We start from the raw sequence: 18612 nt of genomic DNA, 5'->3' as shown, positions 1-18612 counted from the left end.
AAACCAAAACCAGTTGGAGGACAGCGTGGCCATCCGGTTAAAGAAGCTCAGTCTGCAATGCCTGAAAAGGTATCCGATAGTAGGAAGAGTGCAGTCTGGCATTTTTTTAAACAACATCCAAATGATCAGCGCAAAGTCATCTGTCAAAAATGTTCAACTACCTTAAGCAGAGGTCAGAATCTTAAAAGTCTAAATACAAGTTGCATGCATAGACATTTATCCACCATGCATTTGCAAGCCTGGACTAACTGCCAAACGTCCCTAAAGGTTGCAGCACCCTCGGCCAATGAAGCTAGTCAGCAACGCTACATCCCTTCCCTCACTGTAAACCCACCATTTCCCGCACCACCTGCAGTATCTGTGCAGCTTTCGTCGCCAGGCCAAAGCAGTTAGGGAATCACCAGGTTCGCAGTAGGAAACACTGCATGTAGGGCACCGGCAAGAATACCATCTCCAACCCTCTCTGTCACCCATGTCCACCGGCACCACCGCTAGTTCCACGATCTCCAGCTCTCCAGTCCAGCTCACCCTACATGAGACTCTTGTTAGGAAAAGGAAGTACTCATCCTCGCATCCGCGTACACAGGGTTTGAATGCCCACATTGCTAGACTAATCTCATTAGAGATGATGCCCTACCGGTTAGTTGAAAGCGAAGCTTTCAAAGCGCTGATGGACTACGCTGTACCACGCTACGAGCTACCCAGTCGACACTTATTTTCTAGAAAAGCCATCCCAGCCCTCCAACAGCATGTTAAAGACCGCATCGTCCATGCACTCAGGCAGTCTGTGACTACAAAGGTGCACCTGACAACAGATGCATGGACCAGTAGGCATGGCCAGGGACGTTACGTGTCCATCACGGCACACTGGGTGAATGTGGTGGATGCAGGGTCCACAGGGGACAGCAATATTGGGACAGTTCTGCCTAGCCCACGGTCAAGGAAAGAGTTGGCTGTAGGCATTCGCCCCCCCTCCTCCTCTTCCTCCGACTCCTGCAGAAGCGAGAGCTCATCCACAGACCGCAGTCGCACATCCACTCCATCCGCAGCTGCCACTGTTGCACACCAGGTGTGCCATTATGGGACAGCTAGTGGCAAGCGTCAGCAGGCTGTATTGGCAATGAAGTGTTTGGGCAACAACAGACACACCGCGGAAGTTCTGTCCGAGTTCTTGCAGAAAGAAACTCAGTCATGGCTGGGCACTGTACATCTTGAGGCAGGCAAGGTAGTGAGTGATAATGGAAGGAATTTCATGGCTGCCATAGCCCTTTCCCAACTGAAACACATTCCTTGCCTGGCTCACACCTTAAACCTGGTGGTGCAGTGCTTCCAGAAAAGTTATCCGGGGTTACCCGACCTGCTCCTCAAAATGCGCAGACTTTGCTCGCATATCCGCCGTTCGCCCGTACACTCCAGCCGTATGCAGAACTATCAGCGGTCTTTGAACCTTCCCCAGCATCGCCTAATCATCGACGTTGCAACAAGGTGGAACTCCACACTGCACATGCTTCAGAGACTGTGCGAACAGAGGCATGCTGTTATGATTTTGTGGGAGGATACACATACACGGGCAGGCAGTTGGATGGCAGACATGGAGTTGTCAGGTGTGCAGTGGTCGAAGCTACAAGACCTGTGTCAAGTCCTTCAGTGTTTTGAGGAATGCACACGGCTGGTTAGTGCAGACAACGCCATAATAAGCATGAGCATCCCCCTAATGCGTCTGCTGATGCAAAGTTTGACGCACATAAAGGAGCAGGTGTCTGCAGCCGAGGAAGAGGAAAGCCTTGATGACAGTCAGCCATTGTCTGGTCAGGGCCGTGTAGAGGACGCGGTAGCGGGCGAAGAGGAGGAGGAGGACGAGGAGGATGATGGGGATGAGTACTTTTTTAATGAGGAAGCTTCTCCTGGGCCAACCGAAATTAGTGGCGTTGCAAGGCCAGGTTCTGGTTTTTTAAGGGAGACAAGTGACGTAGATTTGCCTGTAACTGCCCCTCAAACCAGCACAACCGCAGATTTGACAACTGGAACTTTGGCCCACATGGCGGATTATGCCTTACGTATCCTCAAAAGGTACCCACGCATTATTAAAATGATGAGCGATGACGATTACTGGTTGGCCTGCATCCTTGACCCTCGCTATAAAGGCAAATTGCAAAATATTATGCCACATGAGAACCTCGAACAAATATTAGCAACCAAACAAGCTACTCTTGTAGACCGTTTGATTCAGGCATTCCCAGCACACAGCGCCGGTGATGGTTCTCACACGAGCTGCAGGGGGGTACAGGGCAGAGGTGTTAGAGGTGCACAAATCAGAAGTGGCGTTGGACAGAGGGGTTTTCTGACCAGGTTGTGGAGCGATTTCGCAATGACCGCAGGCAAGACAGGTACTGCAGCATCTATTCAAAGTGACAGGAGACAACATTTGTCCAGTATGGTTACTAACTATTTTTCATCCCTTATCGATGTTCTCCCTAAACCGTCATTCCCATTTGATTACTGGGCATCCAAATTAGACACCTGGCCTGAATTGGCAGAATATGCATTGCAGGAGCTTGCTTGCCCAGCAGCTAGTGTGCTATCAGAAAGAGTATTCAGTGCTGCTAGTTCAATATTAACCGAAAAAATGACTCGTCTGGCTACCCAAAATGTGGATGATCTAACCTTCATTAAAATGAACCACTCCTGGATTTCAAATTATTTTGCCCCACCTTTCCCGGCTGACACCTAGCTTTCCTATAAAAAGGTCTTGCTTGTGGACTGGTCTTACTGAGTGTTCCAATCTCTTAATTTGCAGCAGCTGTTTGTCCAGCATACGACATGTTTACACCTCCCTCAATGGGAAAACTCCCCCCACGGGGCCGTGGTCTCGCCACTTGTCGCAAGCACCCGTTAGAGTGCCGTTTGTCTGAAGAGGTGGGTGTGCCCGCTTTTGGTCGACGGCACTGCCACTGGGTCCCTCATAGTACAATAAAGTGTCTCTGGCGGTGGTGGCGCGCACCCAACGTCAGACACACCGTTGTAACATGAGGGGCCCTGGGCCTGTACCGCCGGCCACGAGAGAGTGTCCCCCCCCAGCTCAAACTGTGCTCTACCACGTGCAAACTTATCTCTCACAGCTCCACCAATGTTTAGTCTATGCGCTGACATCATTCAATGCCTGGCACTGACAATACCAATTTGTTGACATCTGTGATGCTAGTTAAAGTAGTCTGGGTCAGTGTCCTATATTGACACCAGTAAATACTTACTGCCAAATTACTATGTCAGAAACTCTGCAGATGAGCCCACCCCTGTACCTAAGTATGCCACACTTTTTTTTTTTTTTTTGTTTTTTGGCGAGACATTAACATCTATTTATTTTTTGTGAGTACTAACTGTGTCAGACACTCCTTGCAATCGTCCTCCGCTGACCACACCAATGCTGCCTGTGTACCCCTGCGAGATAACTCTAAGTGCCTTGAGCCTATTTTTATTTATTTTAGGCATAGTAAGCCTGTCTGCGGTCCCTCCTTGCAATCCTCCTCCTCCGCTGACCACACCAATGCTGCCCGTGTACCCCTGGAACCTATTTTAAAGTGCATAGAGCCACTTTTTGAAATTGAAGGCATACTATGCCTGTCTGTGGTCCCTCCTTGCAAGCCTCCTCCTCCGCTGACCACACCAATGCTGCCTGTGTACCCCTGCGAGATAACTCTAAGTGCCTTGAGCCTATTTTTATTTATTTTAGGCCTAGTAAGCCTGTCTGCGGTCCCTCCTTGCAATCCTTCTCCTCCTCCGCTGACCACACCAATGCTGCCCGTGTACCCCTGGAACCTATTTTAAAGTGCATAGAGCCACTTTTTGAAATTGTAGGCGTACTACGCCTGTCTGCGGTCCCTCCTTGCAATCCTCCTCCTCCGCTGACCACACCAATGCTGCCCGTGTACCCCTGGAACCTATTTTAAAGTGCATAGAGCCTATTTCTTTATTTTATGTAATATTAAAAAAGCCATGATGGACTACGCTGTCCCACGCTACGAGCTACCCAGTCGACACTTCTTTTGCAAGAAAAGCCATCCCAGCCCTCCACCAGCACCACCTCCATTGTCCATGCACTCTGGCAATCTGTGAGTACAAAGGTGCACCTGACAACAGACGCATGGACCTGTAGGCATGGCCACGGAAGGTTACGTGTCCATTACGGCGCAATGGGTTAATGTGGTGGATGCATGGTCCACAGGAGGCAGCCTACTAAGTCTGTCTGCAGTCCCTAATTCAAATTTTCCTCCACTGTCTAAATCTGAGCTTCAACCTTCTGGCTCTCATTAAGTGCTTTTTTAAAAAAAATTGGTGGTTAGGGCCTAATAACGGTGTCTGCTACTTCCTGGTGTTGTCCTCAACTGTATAAAGCTGAGCTTCAACCTTCTGGCTCTCATTAAGTGCTTTTTTAAAAAAAATTGGTGGTTGGGGCCTAATACCTCTGTTTGCTGCTCCCTGGTGTTGTCCTCAACTGAATAAAGCTGAGCTTCAGTCTTTAGGCTTTCGGCCTATAGTATCAGATATTAAACTGCATTTGGCCTTCAACTTTGGTTACGGCCTACTAACGGTGTCTGCCGCTCCCTGGTGTTGTCCTCAACTGTATAAAGCTGAGCTTCAACCTTCTGGCTCTCATTAAGTGCTTTTTTAACAAAAAATTGGTGGTTGGGGCCTAATACCTCTGTTTGCCGCTCCCTGGTGTTGTCCTCAACTGAATAAAGCTGAGCTTCAACCTTCTGGCTCTCATTAAGTGCTTTTTTTAAAAAAATTGGTGGTTGGGGCCTAATACCTCTGTTTGCCGCTCCCTGGTGTTGTCCTCAACTGAATAAAGCTGAGCTTCAGTCTTTAGGCTTTCGGCCTATAGTATCAGATATTAAACCGCATTTGGCCTTCAACTTTGGTTACGGCCTACTAATAGTGTCTGCCACTCCCTGGTGTTGTCCTCAACTGTATAAAGCTGAGCTTCAACCTTCTGGCTCTCATTAAGTGCTTTTTTAACAAAAAATTGGTGGTTACGGCCTACTAACGGTGTCTGCCGCTCCATGGTGTTGTCCTCCACTGTATAAAGCTGAGCTTCAGTCTTTAGGCTTTTGGCCTAAAGTAGCAGATATTAAACTGCATTTGGCCTACTAGTGTGGTTGGGCCCTTAAAACAGTGTATGCTGCTCCTGGGTTTGCTACTCCACTGAACAAAGCAATGCCGCCTGTTTAGTCCTGTTACCAATTTTGAACTGCATTTAACCTACTTTATTCTTTGGCCCTATATCTGTGTTTCCTCCTCATCCTGCCCATTGCCCAGCCACTGCTAGATGAGTCTGCTGGTACATTGACCTAGACCACTACATTCCCCTTGCACTCTACACAGCCAGAATCTGACCCTGCTGAAAGTAAGGTTCCCCTTCCCGCATGTTATACCACCTCACACAGGGACAAAGAGGAAGGTGCAGATGAAAGTGCAGGTTCCTTCATCAGGTGGGGGGGCATACTCGTTGGCGACGTCACTGGCACAGGGCCCCTCAGAGTACGCAAAAGTGTCGCTGCTGGTGGGAGGCGCCCCCGCCGTGCAAACACACCGATGTACTTTGAGGGGCCCTGTGCCAGTGCCAATGCCAATGAGTGGGCCCTCCCTGCTTGCTTAGGATCACAGCACTTGCAAACTTGACATACTTACCTCTCACTGCTCCACCGCCGTGACGTAGTCCACGTTTCCTGGGCCCACTAAAACCTTGAACCAGCCCTACCCCCCACAACTTTTGCCAAATGACCCCCAATTTCCAATGCCCAACTATTATTATAAAGTTAATTAAGATTGACAAGCTTCAGAAACAAGAATGGATGTTTTTGGCATTAAAATGGGCACTGTAGGTGTTTTCCTGGCCTCCACTCACTGCCGACTATGCTTCCCCATTGACTTGCATTAGGTTTCGTGTTTCGGTCGATCCCCGACTTTTAGCGATAATCGGCCGACTGCACTCGACTCGACTTTGGACAAAGTCGGGTTTCGTAAAACCCGACTCGATCTTAAAAAAATGAAAGTCGCTCAACCCTAATCAACACTTCTTATCTGGGCAGATTGTACAACCTACTATGAGCCAACTAGAGATTATGTTTGACTGCCTGCACAGACTTACACAGTTCCAAGCCCTCTATAACAACAGTCATACTTTTTTTATTATGCTTTGTTTATATAGCACCATTGCACTTTACAGACATTATTATCACTGTGCCCTTTGGGGCACACAATCTAAATTCCTTACCAGTACGTCTTTGGAGTGTGGGAGGTAAACATAGCACACAGAGGAAACTGAGGGAGAACATACTTGCAGATATTGTCCTTGTGGATTTGTGGATTTGAACCCAGGACCCCAGCATTGCAACCAACAGTTCTATCCATTGCGCCACCATGCTGCCTCCCTCATATCTAGGAGTTTCTTTTGGGAAACATCTCCACACCTGCCTTCTCCTGCCTGTTTTAATAGAGGTCCTGGTTTTCTGACAAGTGTACCATACAGTTTGAACTTTGCAACAATCTTGTTTGCTCTAAGGTGACACATACATTTCTTTTGTTGTCTGAAGACACTTTGGCTTGGGCTACACCATTATTGTAATGATATAACGGTATAATGCATATTCTATCAAAGTTTCTTTCTGCCTTCCTTAGAGTGTTTGATGAACCTAGTCATGTTCAATCAGCTGCTGATCCCATATTCCAGCTTAGAGAAGGGACTAATTCTGTGAGACATTATTTCATCCAGTTTTGCACCATGTACGCAGAATTGGCCTGGAACAATGACACTCTCCTAGCTCTCCTCTAGGCTGGTTTATCTAGTTGGATTAAGAACGATTTCGCTGGAACAGATTTTATATCTTCTCTGGATGATCTAATTTCTCTCACCAGCTGAGCGGACTTTTGTTTTTAAGAGAGGTCAAGGGAGAATACTCAAGATTTCCATTTCCTACATTTTAGAGCTTTTTCAAAATCTTCCTGAGTGGCCATACAGGAACCTAAGCTAATTGGAAGGAAGAAACTCTCTTTGGCCAAAGGATCTCATCTCCTTACTCAAGGTCTTTTTCTATTGAGGTGATTAGGATCAGTCTTGCATAAACTGTTCAAAACGAAAAAACAAGTAGGGAAACGTGATATGTAAGGCCTCTTTCACACGTCCTGATGTTTCTGGTACCGGAAAATCTGGTACCGGAGATATCCATGTCCGTGTGTGTAATACTTGTGGCTACCGTATGCTGCCCATATGTCACATCAGTCTCACAAGGACGGTCGGCAGGGAAGAAGCCCTACAGTAAGCACTGTTCACCGACAGCGGGTGCTGAAGACGGCTCTCATCATTCTCCCCTGCTATGCCGACAATCGGAAAGAGCAGGTAAGAATAATGAGAGTTTTATTAAAGTCAGAATGATTACAGCAGGTGGGGCCTTTTGGGACTATTACTCCCATCAACCTACATCTGCTGCCATTAAGAAGAGTGACAGCAGGAGCAGATGATGGGGGTATTCCTCATCCGCCACCTGCACTATAACTCAATAAATGAATGAAAAACCTGACGTGGGTTCCCTCCTATTTTCTATAACCAGCTTGTCAAAATTCACAGCTGGGGCGCTGCAACCCTCAGCTGTCAGCTTCAAGCAAGGTTGGTTATCAAGAATAGCTGTTTTTTAAAATTATTTAAATAAATAATTTTAATAAGTGGCGAGGGGCCCCCCATTTTTTACAGCCAGCCTTGCTAAAGCTCACAGCTGGGGGCTGTTATTCTCAGGCTGGTAAGTGGCCATTGAGATAGGTACCCCCAGCCTACAAACAGCAGCCCACAGCTGCCCAGAAAAGGCACATCTATTAGATGTGCCAATTCTGGCGCTTTGCCCAGCTCTTCCCACTTGCTCTATAGCGGTGGCAAGAGGGATTCATATTTGTGGGGTTGATGTCACCTTTGTATTGTCAGGTGACATCAAGCCCACGGCTTAGTAATGGAGAAGTGTCTATAAGACACCTCTCCATTACTAATCCTATACTGTAGGTATATGGTAAATAAAAACACAGCCAGAATAAAGTATTTTATTAGAAACAAAACAAAACACATTTTTCCTTTTTTATTTAAAAATAACAAACACAGTTATACTCACCCAACACCTAATTCCACCCAAGCCCTCGATCTCCTGTAACAAAACTAAAATAAAAAAACAGCAATATACCGTACCTGTCGGTCGTTCTGTCCCACGCTGTAATCCATGTCTGGGGGTTAAATAGTTTTCAACCTGGACGGTGCCAAGATGCGACCATCCAGGCTGAGAACTTGGACAGAAGCCAAAAATAAAAAAATATATAAAGCTGGTATCGCTGTAATCGCACCGACCTATAATCATTGCATCTTGGGATTTGTTTGTGCCAAAGTCATGGGCTAAGTCCATGCAGGACTACTCAAGAAATAGTGTATTGGGGTTGTGAGGCATAGACTATAAACAAGAGTAAGGAATTCCTGACTATTTAACATTGTCATAACTATGTTCCATGTACATGAAGTGTGCTCCACACACTTGGGATTTACTTGCTTACCATATCATATATAATGATATTTTGTGTGCTCTCCATTGTATTATGAGCATACAATGTTTTTTTCATTATTTAAATAAATAATTTTAAAAAATGGAGTGGGGTTCCTTACATTTTTGGCAACCAACCTTGCTAAAGCAGACAGCTGGGGGATGGTATTCTCAGGCAGAAAGAATGGGGCCATGGATATTGGTACCCCGCCCCCCAGAGTAAAAATAGCAGCCCGCAGCCGCCCCAAAAAAGTGCATCTCTTAGGCCGGGGTCACACATGCGTGTTTTACGTACGTAAGAGCGCAAAAACTACGTACGTAAAACACGCATTACATACGGCACAATGCTTCTCAATGGGTCTAGTCCTATAAGGCGTATATTACGGATCCGTAATTTACGGAGTTGTACGGGCGCAGAAAATCGCAGCATGCTGCGTTTGTCAGCGTATCGCGCAAAAAATACGCCAATGCAAGTCTATGGGAGAGCGTATAATACGGAATGCTTACGGACCATGCGTGTGCCTTGCGCGAAATACGGATTTACTGGCAGATGTCCTGAAATGTCCAAAGGCCTCAATCAGGCAGGTGAGACATGCTAATTAGCTGAAAAAGCCAGACAGTGAACCCGGAAGTCTGCTGCACGCCTCCACGGAGTGATATTCAGCATGGCAAACATTGTCAACGCGGACATGCTCATAATTTTGGTCCAAGAGAGGCCTGTCCTCTGGAACCAAAGAGACCCTAATTATGCCAACAGGGCACAAAAAGAGGCAGCATGGAGGAGCGTGTGTGTGGCCCTCTTCCCACATTATGACCAGCAGCCACGTCAGGCACAGCGACAGATAAGTAAGTACACCCATGTTTGAAATGTAATGTTCTTGTGAATTATCAGGCCCCTTACTACTTTGAATTTCTCTTCACGAATTTAGTAAATAGTCATGAAGGAACTAGAAAGCCCACCAGTAGATACATGGTGTTGTACATGAGAAACGGATTTCATTAATGTTTAGAATAGGTGTCCCTTTTACTTACTAACAGTGTTTCCCATTATTTGTCCTTTCTGTGATAGAGGTTAGTGGACTCTGTCCTTGTGGCTTTGCTTGCTAATTGTGTTTTTTGGGTATATTTATTATTAAATCTTCTCCACAAAGGCCTATTTGGATGCTACACTTAAATCTCTGTAGTCAGTTCCACCTTTTGTGAGCTCACTGATTAATGGCCTAAAGAATGTGTGTTTTTTTTGTTGTTTCAGTGGGTGATGTTACAACAAGGTGGCGGAGTATCCGCGACCAGTACAGGAGGGAGAGGCAGCAGCGGGAGAGAAGTGGAGCCGGGGCACCTCCCAAAAAAAAAAAATACATTTATTTTGACCGACTCAACTTTCTGAATCCCAGCATGGACCTCAGGCCGTAAGTAACAATTTTTTTTTTATTTTTTGGTTTTTGTATTATTTGGGGACCTAAAACATTTTTTCTTTTTCAGAACTCAGTCTAACCTCACTGACAGGGAGACAGGGTCTGACTCTGAACTTGTCATTGACCCAGTTGGGGAAGTTGAAGAGGTGGCTGGTCCATCTGATGCTCCCTCTGGCTCCATCCCTCCTGGATCCTCATCTGGTCAGGCAGCTCCATCTGCCTCCGTCCCACACCCTGAGGACCCACATTTTGCCTCTTCTGCAGCAGCCTCATCAGCAGCACCACCACCTAGCCAGGATGACCCTGGAAATAGCAGCAGCCCAACTGTTGCCCTGGCTCCATCCCCACAGGCTGCAGGCAGACCACAGCGTGCACGCCGCAGAAGAGAATTGCTCCAAAGGCGCCAAAACGTGGATGCTGGGGTCCTGAGCTACTTGGCCCGTGTTCGAGACGATGATGGGGAGGAGGGATTTACCAGGAGCATGGCCCATTACTTAAGGTCCCTAGAGCGTGAGTTAAGGCTTCGTGTGAGAGGGTGTTTTCAGATCCTTGTTGACGCATGCACCCCCCCAAATAACCCATACAATCTCATGCATCTGATTGAACAGTGGCAGATGTCACCTGAAAATCTTCTGCGGCCTCAGAGATTACAAGGCCTGGCAGCTCAACAAGGATCTGAAGCACCCCCTCCACGACAGCCAACACCTCAGCCCCAACCCCCATCAAACACACAATGGCCACCTCAGCAACATATGGCGGGATATCTTCAACCATCCCAATATGGCCACTTGTCCACACCCAGTGCTGGAGGCTGGTCCCAACCTGGGTATGGACAATATGGTCATTTTGGGTTGGGTTATGATTCCCGGCAATATGGTTATCACCAGCAGGGGTATCTACCAAATCCTCGCCCCACTCTTCCAAGTTCCCAGCATCATAGCTTGGCAAATGTCCCTCAGGCCACTACAACATCTGCACAGGGTGCTGGACAATTGGCCCTACAAATGCCACCTGATGCAGACAATGAGCAAGCTACTTCTCCTGCCCCAACCTACCAGGACTTGTAATATTTTTTTTTTTTGTTTTTTTTTTTTTTAATGTTACTTTAAACTTTTGTTATTTTGTTTTTAATATGATTTGGATACAATATTTAGGCTTGTATTGTCACTACAGAGCATGTTTTATTGTGGTTGTTTGCGCTCTTTTTGGATCCAAAGAAAAATAGGCCTTTATAAGGCCAAAAAAAGGTTCTGAAAAAAACAGAACCTAGAAAGTAAAAAAAGTTACTCAGTAAAACGTTTTATTACTACCAATCACAGTCTGTATGCGCTGGATTCATTCTTCCATCACACACACATGATATGCTGATAACCATATGTGAAAAAAGAAAATACAACACACACAGTTGGAAACTTGATTAACACATACTTTATAGAGCTAATTAATTACACATGCAAAAAGGCATAGTCTTGCCAGGGAATAGCACCTTGAGGAGTCAGAAAATAATTTGTAAACATATCACAAACTCTCAGTCCAGAAAGTGGACGACGCGGAGGAGGGACATATGGGGTAGGCCTAGGAACATTGTTCATGAGGTTATCTTCAAAATTTGGAGAGGAACAATCATGTATTCTTGTGAAATTATGGAGAATGACACAGGCTTTGATCACCTCATTGATTGTAGCCTCACTCAGCTGGATGGCAGACTGAAGAACACGCCATTTGGCCACAAGAATCCCAAAGGCGCACTCAACCAGTCTCCGTGCCCTGGCAAGTCTCAAATTAAACACCCTCCGCCGGTGGTCAAGGTTGCGCCTGGGGTAAGGCCTCATGACGTGCCTCGACAGTTGGAAGGCCTCATCTCCAACAAAAACAAAAGGCACTGCTTCCGCATTGGAGCCTGGGAGTTGTTTTGGTGGTGGGAGGTTCAACTGGTTGTCACGTAGCCGCCGACCCATTATGGACGAATTGAAGACCCTAGAGTCTCCAGTTCGCCCATAGGCCCCAATGTCTACAATTACAAACCTGTAGTTACTGTCAACAACTGCTAACAGAACTACAGAGAAAAACTGCTTGTAATTGTAGAATTGGGAACCAGAGTTCGGCGGCTTACGCACCCTGATATGTTTCCCATCCACAGCTCCAATGCAATTAGGGAAGTCACAATTATTTCTGAAACCTGTGGCGATTTTAAGCCAATCGTCCTGTTTTGGCTCCGGCAACACAGCTTCATGTAGTTTCTGCCAGATTTGGGAACAGGTTGTCCTAACAATGCCTGAAATGGTCGACCGCCCAATCAGAAACTCCAGGTGTAGACCCGCATAGGACAATCCTGTCGACAGGAAGCTGCAATACAACAAAAAGGGAAAAGAACAAAACATGAGGACGACGAACAAAGGAATAAGACAAAGTGTATATTTCATTTACTATTACATTATTTACAGTATACAAATTTACAGTTGACAAAATAAATAGACTAGAATATTGCCAAAATTCTTTGATATGTGCTTGTGGCTTCATGTCAAAGTGAAGTTAATTAAACCTAGTAGAAGACCACACATTTGGAAAGAATCCCCCCCAAAAAACAGTATTTTAAAATGTGGAATACATACCGTAAGGTTAGGAGCAGACGCTCCTCAGCAGAGATGGCTTTTCTCATCCAGGTGTCCTGAAAGGTGAGCCCAGGACGTAAGATCTCCAACAACATGTCAAAAGTCCGGATGGACATGCGAGTATACTGGTAAAACTTCTCTGGATGTGCCCTCAAAGCTGAATATAGTCTCTGGAAATGGCCTTTACTCTGGCGTTGGGTCAATAGAGGATGTACCCACAATCTTCGTCTCCTCCTTCGCGGATCCACATTGACCGGATATGGCTGGCCAAAGCGACGAGACAACACCCAGTGAAGCAACACCCGCTGAGTTGTGCTTAAATACACAGGGCCAGACATGTTTGTAATCTCCAAGCACCACAGCCAAAATATGCTAGAGAACATATAGGGCAGATGGGAGGGCTCCACCTGTTGTAGAGGGCTTAAATAGTGTGGTTAATGATGGTTTAAATGATTTGCAGGCCTGAAAACCGTTAAATGTCCATTTTGTGATGGTGCGTGATAAATACGCCATACGGATCACATACGGATTACACACGCACAAGCACATGCGCAAAATACGCGACCACACCTAAGCAACACAGGAACTACGGAAGTCGCTTACGGAGACATTTTGGCGTATTGAATGCGTAGTACGGACGTATAATAAGTGGCGTATTGTCTTACGCCATGTGTGACTCCAGCCTTAGATGTACCAATTCTGGCACTTTGCCCAACTCTTCCCACTTGCCCTGTAGCCGTTGTAAGTGGGATTAATATTTTGGGGGTTGATGTCACCTTTGTATTGTCAGGTGACCTCTGTGAGATCCCCGCTAGCACCGTGAAAAAGTCTCACTGTGTAGAGGCGAGTTCATCGCAGTTCACCGGGAGCATTTCACTGTGTTGAATTTGAACTGTGGTGAACTCGCCTCTGCGAGGTCACCACAGTTCAGCCCGGCTGGAAAAGCAACCTTAGTGACTGGCATTAACCTTGATGATGCATCTTGGCACTGTCCAGGTTGAAAACTGTTTATCCTCCAGACATGGATTATGGCATGGGGCAGAACGACGGACTGGTGAGGGATATTGTTATTTTTTTATTTATGTTTTATTATAGGAGACAAGGGATTAAGTGGAATTAGTTGAGTATAACTTTGTTAGCAATTTTTAAATAAAAAAGTAAAATGGGCCAAACCTGAACAGTAATATGGACTTCTGGGTGAAGTCAGTGTTTGGTGGCCGTGCCCGAACAGTAGGTGTTTGGTACGGACACCGACTAGTGTTGAGCGATACCTTCCGATATGCAAAGGTATCGGTATCGGATTGGATCGGCCGATACCGGCAAAATATCGGATCTCGCCGATACCAATACCCGATACCAATGCATATCAATGGGACACAAAATATCGGAATGGTTCCCAGGGTCTGAAGGAGAGGAAACTCTCCTTCAGGCCCTGGGATCCATATTCATGTATAAAATAAAGAATAAAAATAAAAAATATTGATATACTCACCCTCGGACGGCCCCGGCTCTCACCGGTCCAAGCGTCTGCCTCCGTTCGTAAGAATGCAGAGTGAACTAGGACCTTCGATGACGTCGCGGCTTGTGATTGGTCATGTGAGCGGTCACATGAGCGGTCACGCGACCAATCACAAGCCGCGACGTCATCGAAGGTCCTAGTTCACTCTGCATTCTTACGAACGGAGGCACCGCTAAGGTCCTGGGTCCGCCGGAGGGGTGGGTATATCAATATTTTTTATTATTATTATTTATTTTTTACATGAATATGGATCCCAGGGCCTGAAGGAGAGTCTCCTCTCCTCCAGACACTGGGAACCATACGCACCGCACACTTCCGATTCCGATTTCCGATATTGCAAAAATATCGGAACTTGGTATCGGAATTCCGATACAGCAAATATCGGCCGATACCTGATATTTGCAGTATCGGAATGCTCAACACTAACACCGAACTTTACTGTTCGAGTTCACCTATCACTATTACTTAACTGTGAGGAGCAAAACCAAGTGATAAACTCAAATCATGCTAATGTTTTCTACTGGTAAGGTGATAGAATGATATTTATTTTTATTACTCACTTATATAGCACCATTAATTTCCACAATGTTTAATAGACAACTCCATCAGTGTCCCTATTGGGCTTACAGTCTTAATCCCTTATTAATATGACCTCAGATTCTGAGATTAAAGCAGGGTACCCTGTAGAAATCCACATAAACTGGTCAGGGTTTAGGGGATTTGAAAATATATAAACTCCTGCAGATGTTGTCCTTGGTGGGATTTGAACTTGGGACCTCAGCGCTGCATTGTTAACCACTGAGCTACCATTTTTTTTGCTGGGCAACGTCAAATATAATAACCTATCATTTTTAGCTTCAAGCAAACATTAGCATACTTGAGATGTTGTTCAATCATGTGGAATTATACTCTGATTCCTTTACCAAACTTTCTTTAGAATAAAAAAGTAAACTTTGCAAACATCTGGGGGCTTGCTATTTGGACAAGTAAAATGCAAGTGTAATATATTTTTCTAGATGCGACACAATGTAAAATAGTTCTTATCATCACAGTTATAATTATAATAAAGATGGCAATTAAGAGTAAAATGACAAGCCCATTGACCTAAGTAAAGTATATAGTAACTGGGCACTTTCCAGCATTCTTATTCTTTCTAGTAGGAATATTTTTAAGGAGGTGTCCAATTGTTTTATTGAGGCTTATCTATAGGTCATCAATATCTGATCAGTGAGGGTGCAATACTTGGCACCCCAGCCGATCAGCTGTTCCTGGTGCAAGTGGTGGCTTGATGTGCTGAGTGCTACATACTGTACTATAAGGGTATGTGCACACGTCAGGATTTCTTGCAGAAATTTCCTGAAGAAAACCGGAAATTTTCTGCAAGAAATCCGCATTTTTTTTGCGTTTTTTTTAGCATTTTGCAAGTGAAATTAGCTTGCAGAATGCTAAAGTTTTCCAAGCGATCTGTAGCATCGTTTGGAAAACTGACTGACAGGTTGGTCACACTTGTCAAACATAGTGTGACCAACTTTTTACTATAGATGCTGCCTATGCAGCATCAATAATAAAAGATAGAATGTTTAAAAATAATTAAAAAAATGAAAAAAAATGGTTATACTCACCTGCAGACAGCCGATCTCCTCAGCAACGTCCGTTCCTATAGATGGTGTGTGTGTGCAGGACCTTCGATGACGTTGCGGTCACGTGACCAATCACAAGACCGCGACGTCATCGAAGGTCCTTCACACACTCCAGCTATAGGAGCCGAAGTGGCAGCGTGCACCTGAGAGGCGGGAAGACTGCGGGGGCCATCGAAGGTGAGTATATGACTATTTTTTATTTTAATTCTTTTTTTTTACCAATTATATGGTGCCCAGTCCGTGGAGGAGAGTCTACTCTCCTCCACCCTGGGTACCAACCGCACATGATCTGCTTACTTCCCGCATGGTGGGCACAGCCACATGCGGAAAGTAAGCAAATCAATGCATTCCTAGTTGTGCGGAATCCCCGCAATTCCGCAAATTTAATGAACATGTTGTTTTTTTTTCCGCGATGCGATTTTTTCGCGGAAAAAAATGCAACATTTGCACAAGAAATGCAGAATACACTGTAAATAATAGGAGGCATATGTAAGCGGTTTGTTTTGCGTTTTTATCACGTTTTTATAGCGAAAAAACTCGAAAAAAACGTGAAAAATACTGAACGTGTGCACATGGCCTAACTCTATCAGCTGCATAGAGGTTTCATCTGGGTACTGCATGTCCATGCCCTATTGATTCAAATAGTGGGTGGATCTGCAGTACTTGGCTGTGACCAATATTCCATTTATGGAGCTGTGCTGTGCAGCTCCGTATCTCAGCATATCCAGCTTCCGTCAGCATCGAGGACAGATGACCGCTGGGTGTATTAAGTATCGCACCCTCACCGATCAGATATTGATGACCAATCCTAAGGATGGGCCATCATTATACATGCACTGGACAATCCATTTAACATCTATCACAAATGAAAATGTCATGAAAGTCATGCATGTTGCAAATGTACACATCTATTTAGTGTATGTATGTACCTGTTTGTTTTCATAAAACCTAAACTTTCTAAAAGTTTTGTGCATATTGTTCATTGAGTTTTTCTTTTTCAGAGACTACAATTTTGAATACTTAGAATTTAGACTTTGGATTGGACTCTGGGTGGCATTTTACTGCCTAATTTTGGTTGCCACCAATGCTGCTTACTTGGTTCAATATTTCACTCGTTTTACAGAAGAAAGTTTTTGTGCATTAATAAGCTGCATTTTCATTTATGATGCTGTGAAAAAGATGCTAAACCTTGCTGATCACTTTCCAGTTAACTGGAAATACAATATAAATAATATGACGCAGTACCATTGTAAATGCAATTTACTTGAAAAGGGTAAGTAGTACTAATGTGTTTGCTATTCCAAAATTACATTTGGGCATTAAACGTTGTAGACATTTATCCATCATATAATCAACATGTAAGCTATTTTTAGATTTTTTTTTAGATTTTTGAAAGTTCACAAAAAAGACAAATCAATATGATATGGGAGTGAATGTTTTCAGTGTTGTGAGCTTTTATTTTTATTGATATAGTGCCTTGTGAAAGTATTCACCCCTTGACATTTTTTATTTTGCTACCTCACAACCTGGATTTTCACAGTTTTTTTTAGAGTTTGCATCAGTTCAAGTTAAGAACATGTGAATATTTGGTTTTCTTTCTATTGTGAAGCAAACAACAAATTGGACAAAATAACTGAAAACTTCTTTGTAAATAACTATTCAGCACCCCTAAAGTCATTACCGTACTTTGTAAAGCCTCCTTTTGCCACAATTATAGCTGCTTGTAGCTTTGGATAAGTGTCACGAGGGAACTGGGTAGTCTAAGGTAGGTTACCCGGGCCCCTGCGATATCCCTCAGGCTAGGGAAACCCTGTCTGTCCCTTTCCCAGAAGTTACACTAAAGGTGTGCATGTCTGGGCCGCCAGGCCTGACCCTGACTCCTGTTTCAGCCCTAAGCTGAAACCACCTCCCGCCACCCAGTGAAGAGATCACACACCAATCCCCACAGAAAGCACAGACAGGGAAAACTGAAAAACGCACCACGCCGCAGACACACAGGAATACACTATAATGTGCACAGGGCAAAACAAATACAAATGGGAAGGAGGAATATGACAAAGGATTATACACCACCAGATACGATATTCCTGCAACAAGACTACCACTCCAGACCGGAATCACCTGGCATAAAGCACAAGCTATAATCGGCGACGCCCAAAGTCCAGCGCGACTATTTAAAGGCCATGGGCGTGACCCAGCCTCCAACCTTATTACCAGCTAGATTAACCCCGAGCAAGCTGGATAAAATCTAGCCGACGCCACTGAGCGTGTAGTGGACGTAAGTGGAGTTACTGCTGTCTGTCGGACGCCCTAGTGTGAACAGCGTCCGACATGACAATAAGACTTTATGAGCTTTTCACATCTTGCCACTGAGATTTTTTCCCATTTCTCAAGACAAAATTGCTCTAGCTCCTTCAAGTTAGAACTGCAGTCTTCAAGTCTGACCACAGAGTCTCAATTGGATTAAGTTCTGGGAGTTAACTAGGCCACTCCAAAACATTTACACATTTCCTTTTTAACCACTTGAGTGTTGCTGTAGCAGTATGCTTTGGGTCATTGTCTTGTTGGAAGGTGAACCTCCGTCCCAGTCTCAAAACACCAACAGACTGAAACAGGTTTTGCTCCAGAATACCCCTGTATTTTGCACCATCCATTTCTCCCTTGACTCTGACCATTTTCCCTGTCTCTGCTGCTGAAAAATATCCCCACAACATGATGCTGCCAGCATCATGTTTCACTGTGGAATAGTTGCTCTTGGGGTGAGGAGCAGGGTTGGTTTGGTGCCAGACATAGAGTTTAACTTGGTGGCCAAAAAGTTCAATTTTGGTCTCACCTGACCTCAGCACCTTCCTCCAA

General features: G+C 45.0%; 2 protein-coding genes across 2 annotated transcripts in view; both read left to right on the top strand.

Moving 5' to 3' along the window:
* The window catches only part of SLC4A9 (solute carrier family 4 member 9), a 1224185-nt gene that overhangs the window by 843844 nt on the left and 361729 nt on the right, over nt 1–18612 (top strand). Inside the window, exon 11 of the mRNA XM_077265989.1 lies at nt 16758–17029. Within this exon, the coding sequence (XP_077122104.1) occupies nt 16758–17029 (272 nt within the window). The remainder of the gene's footprint in view (nt 1–16757; nt 17030–18612) is intronic.
* Nucleotides 9694–11347, top strand: LOC143776531 (uncharacterized). Its single transcript, XM_077265990.1, has 2 exons — nt 9694–9979; nt 10053–11347. The coding sequence occupies exons 1-2, from the start codon at nt 9798–9800 to the stop codon at nt 11050–11052; spliced, it is 1182 nt and encodes a 393-aa protein (XP_077122105.1). The 5' UTR covers nt 9694–9797; the 3' UTR covers nt 11053–11347.

The sequence above is a fragment of the Ranitomeya variabilis genome, chromosome 5 (genome assembly GCF_051348905.1).
Source record: "Ranitomeya variabilis isolate aRanVar5 chromosome 5, aRanVar5.hap1, whole genome shotgun sequence".
Classification (NCBI taxonomy): domain Eukaryota; kingdom Metazoa; phylum Chordata; class Amphibia; order Anura; family Dendrobatidae; genus Ranitomeya; species Ranitomeya variabilis.
Note: the sequence above shows the minus strand (reverse complement) of the source record. Positions and strands in the feature narration are given on the sequence as shown.

Coding starts and splice junctions, on each gene's coding strand:
- LOC143776531 (XM_077265990.1), top strand. CDS start 9,798: ATGTGTGTTTTTTTTGTTGTTTCAGTGGGTGATGTTACAACAAGGTGG. Junction 9,980..10,052: donor CCCAGCATGGACCTCAGGCC/GTAAGTAACAAT, acceptor TTTCTTTTTCAG/AACTCAGTCTAACCTCACTG.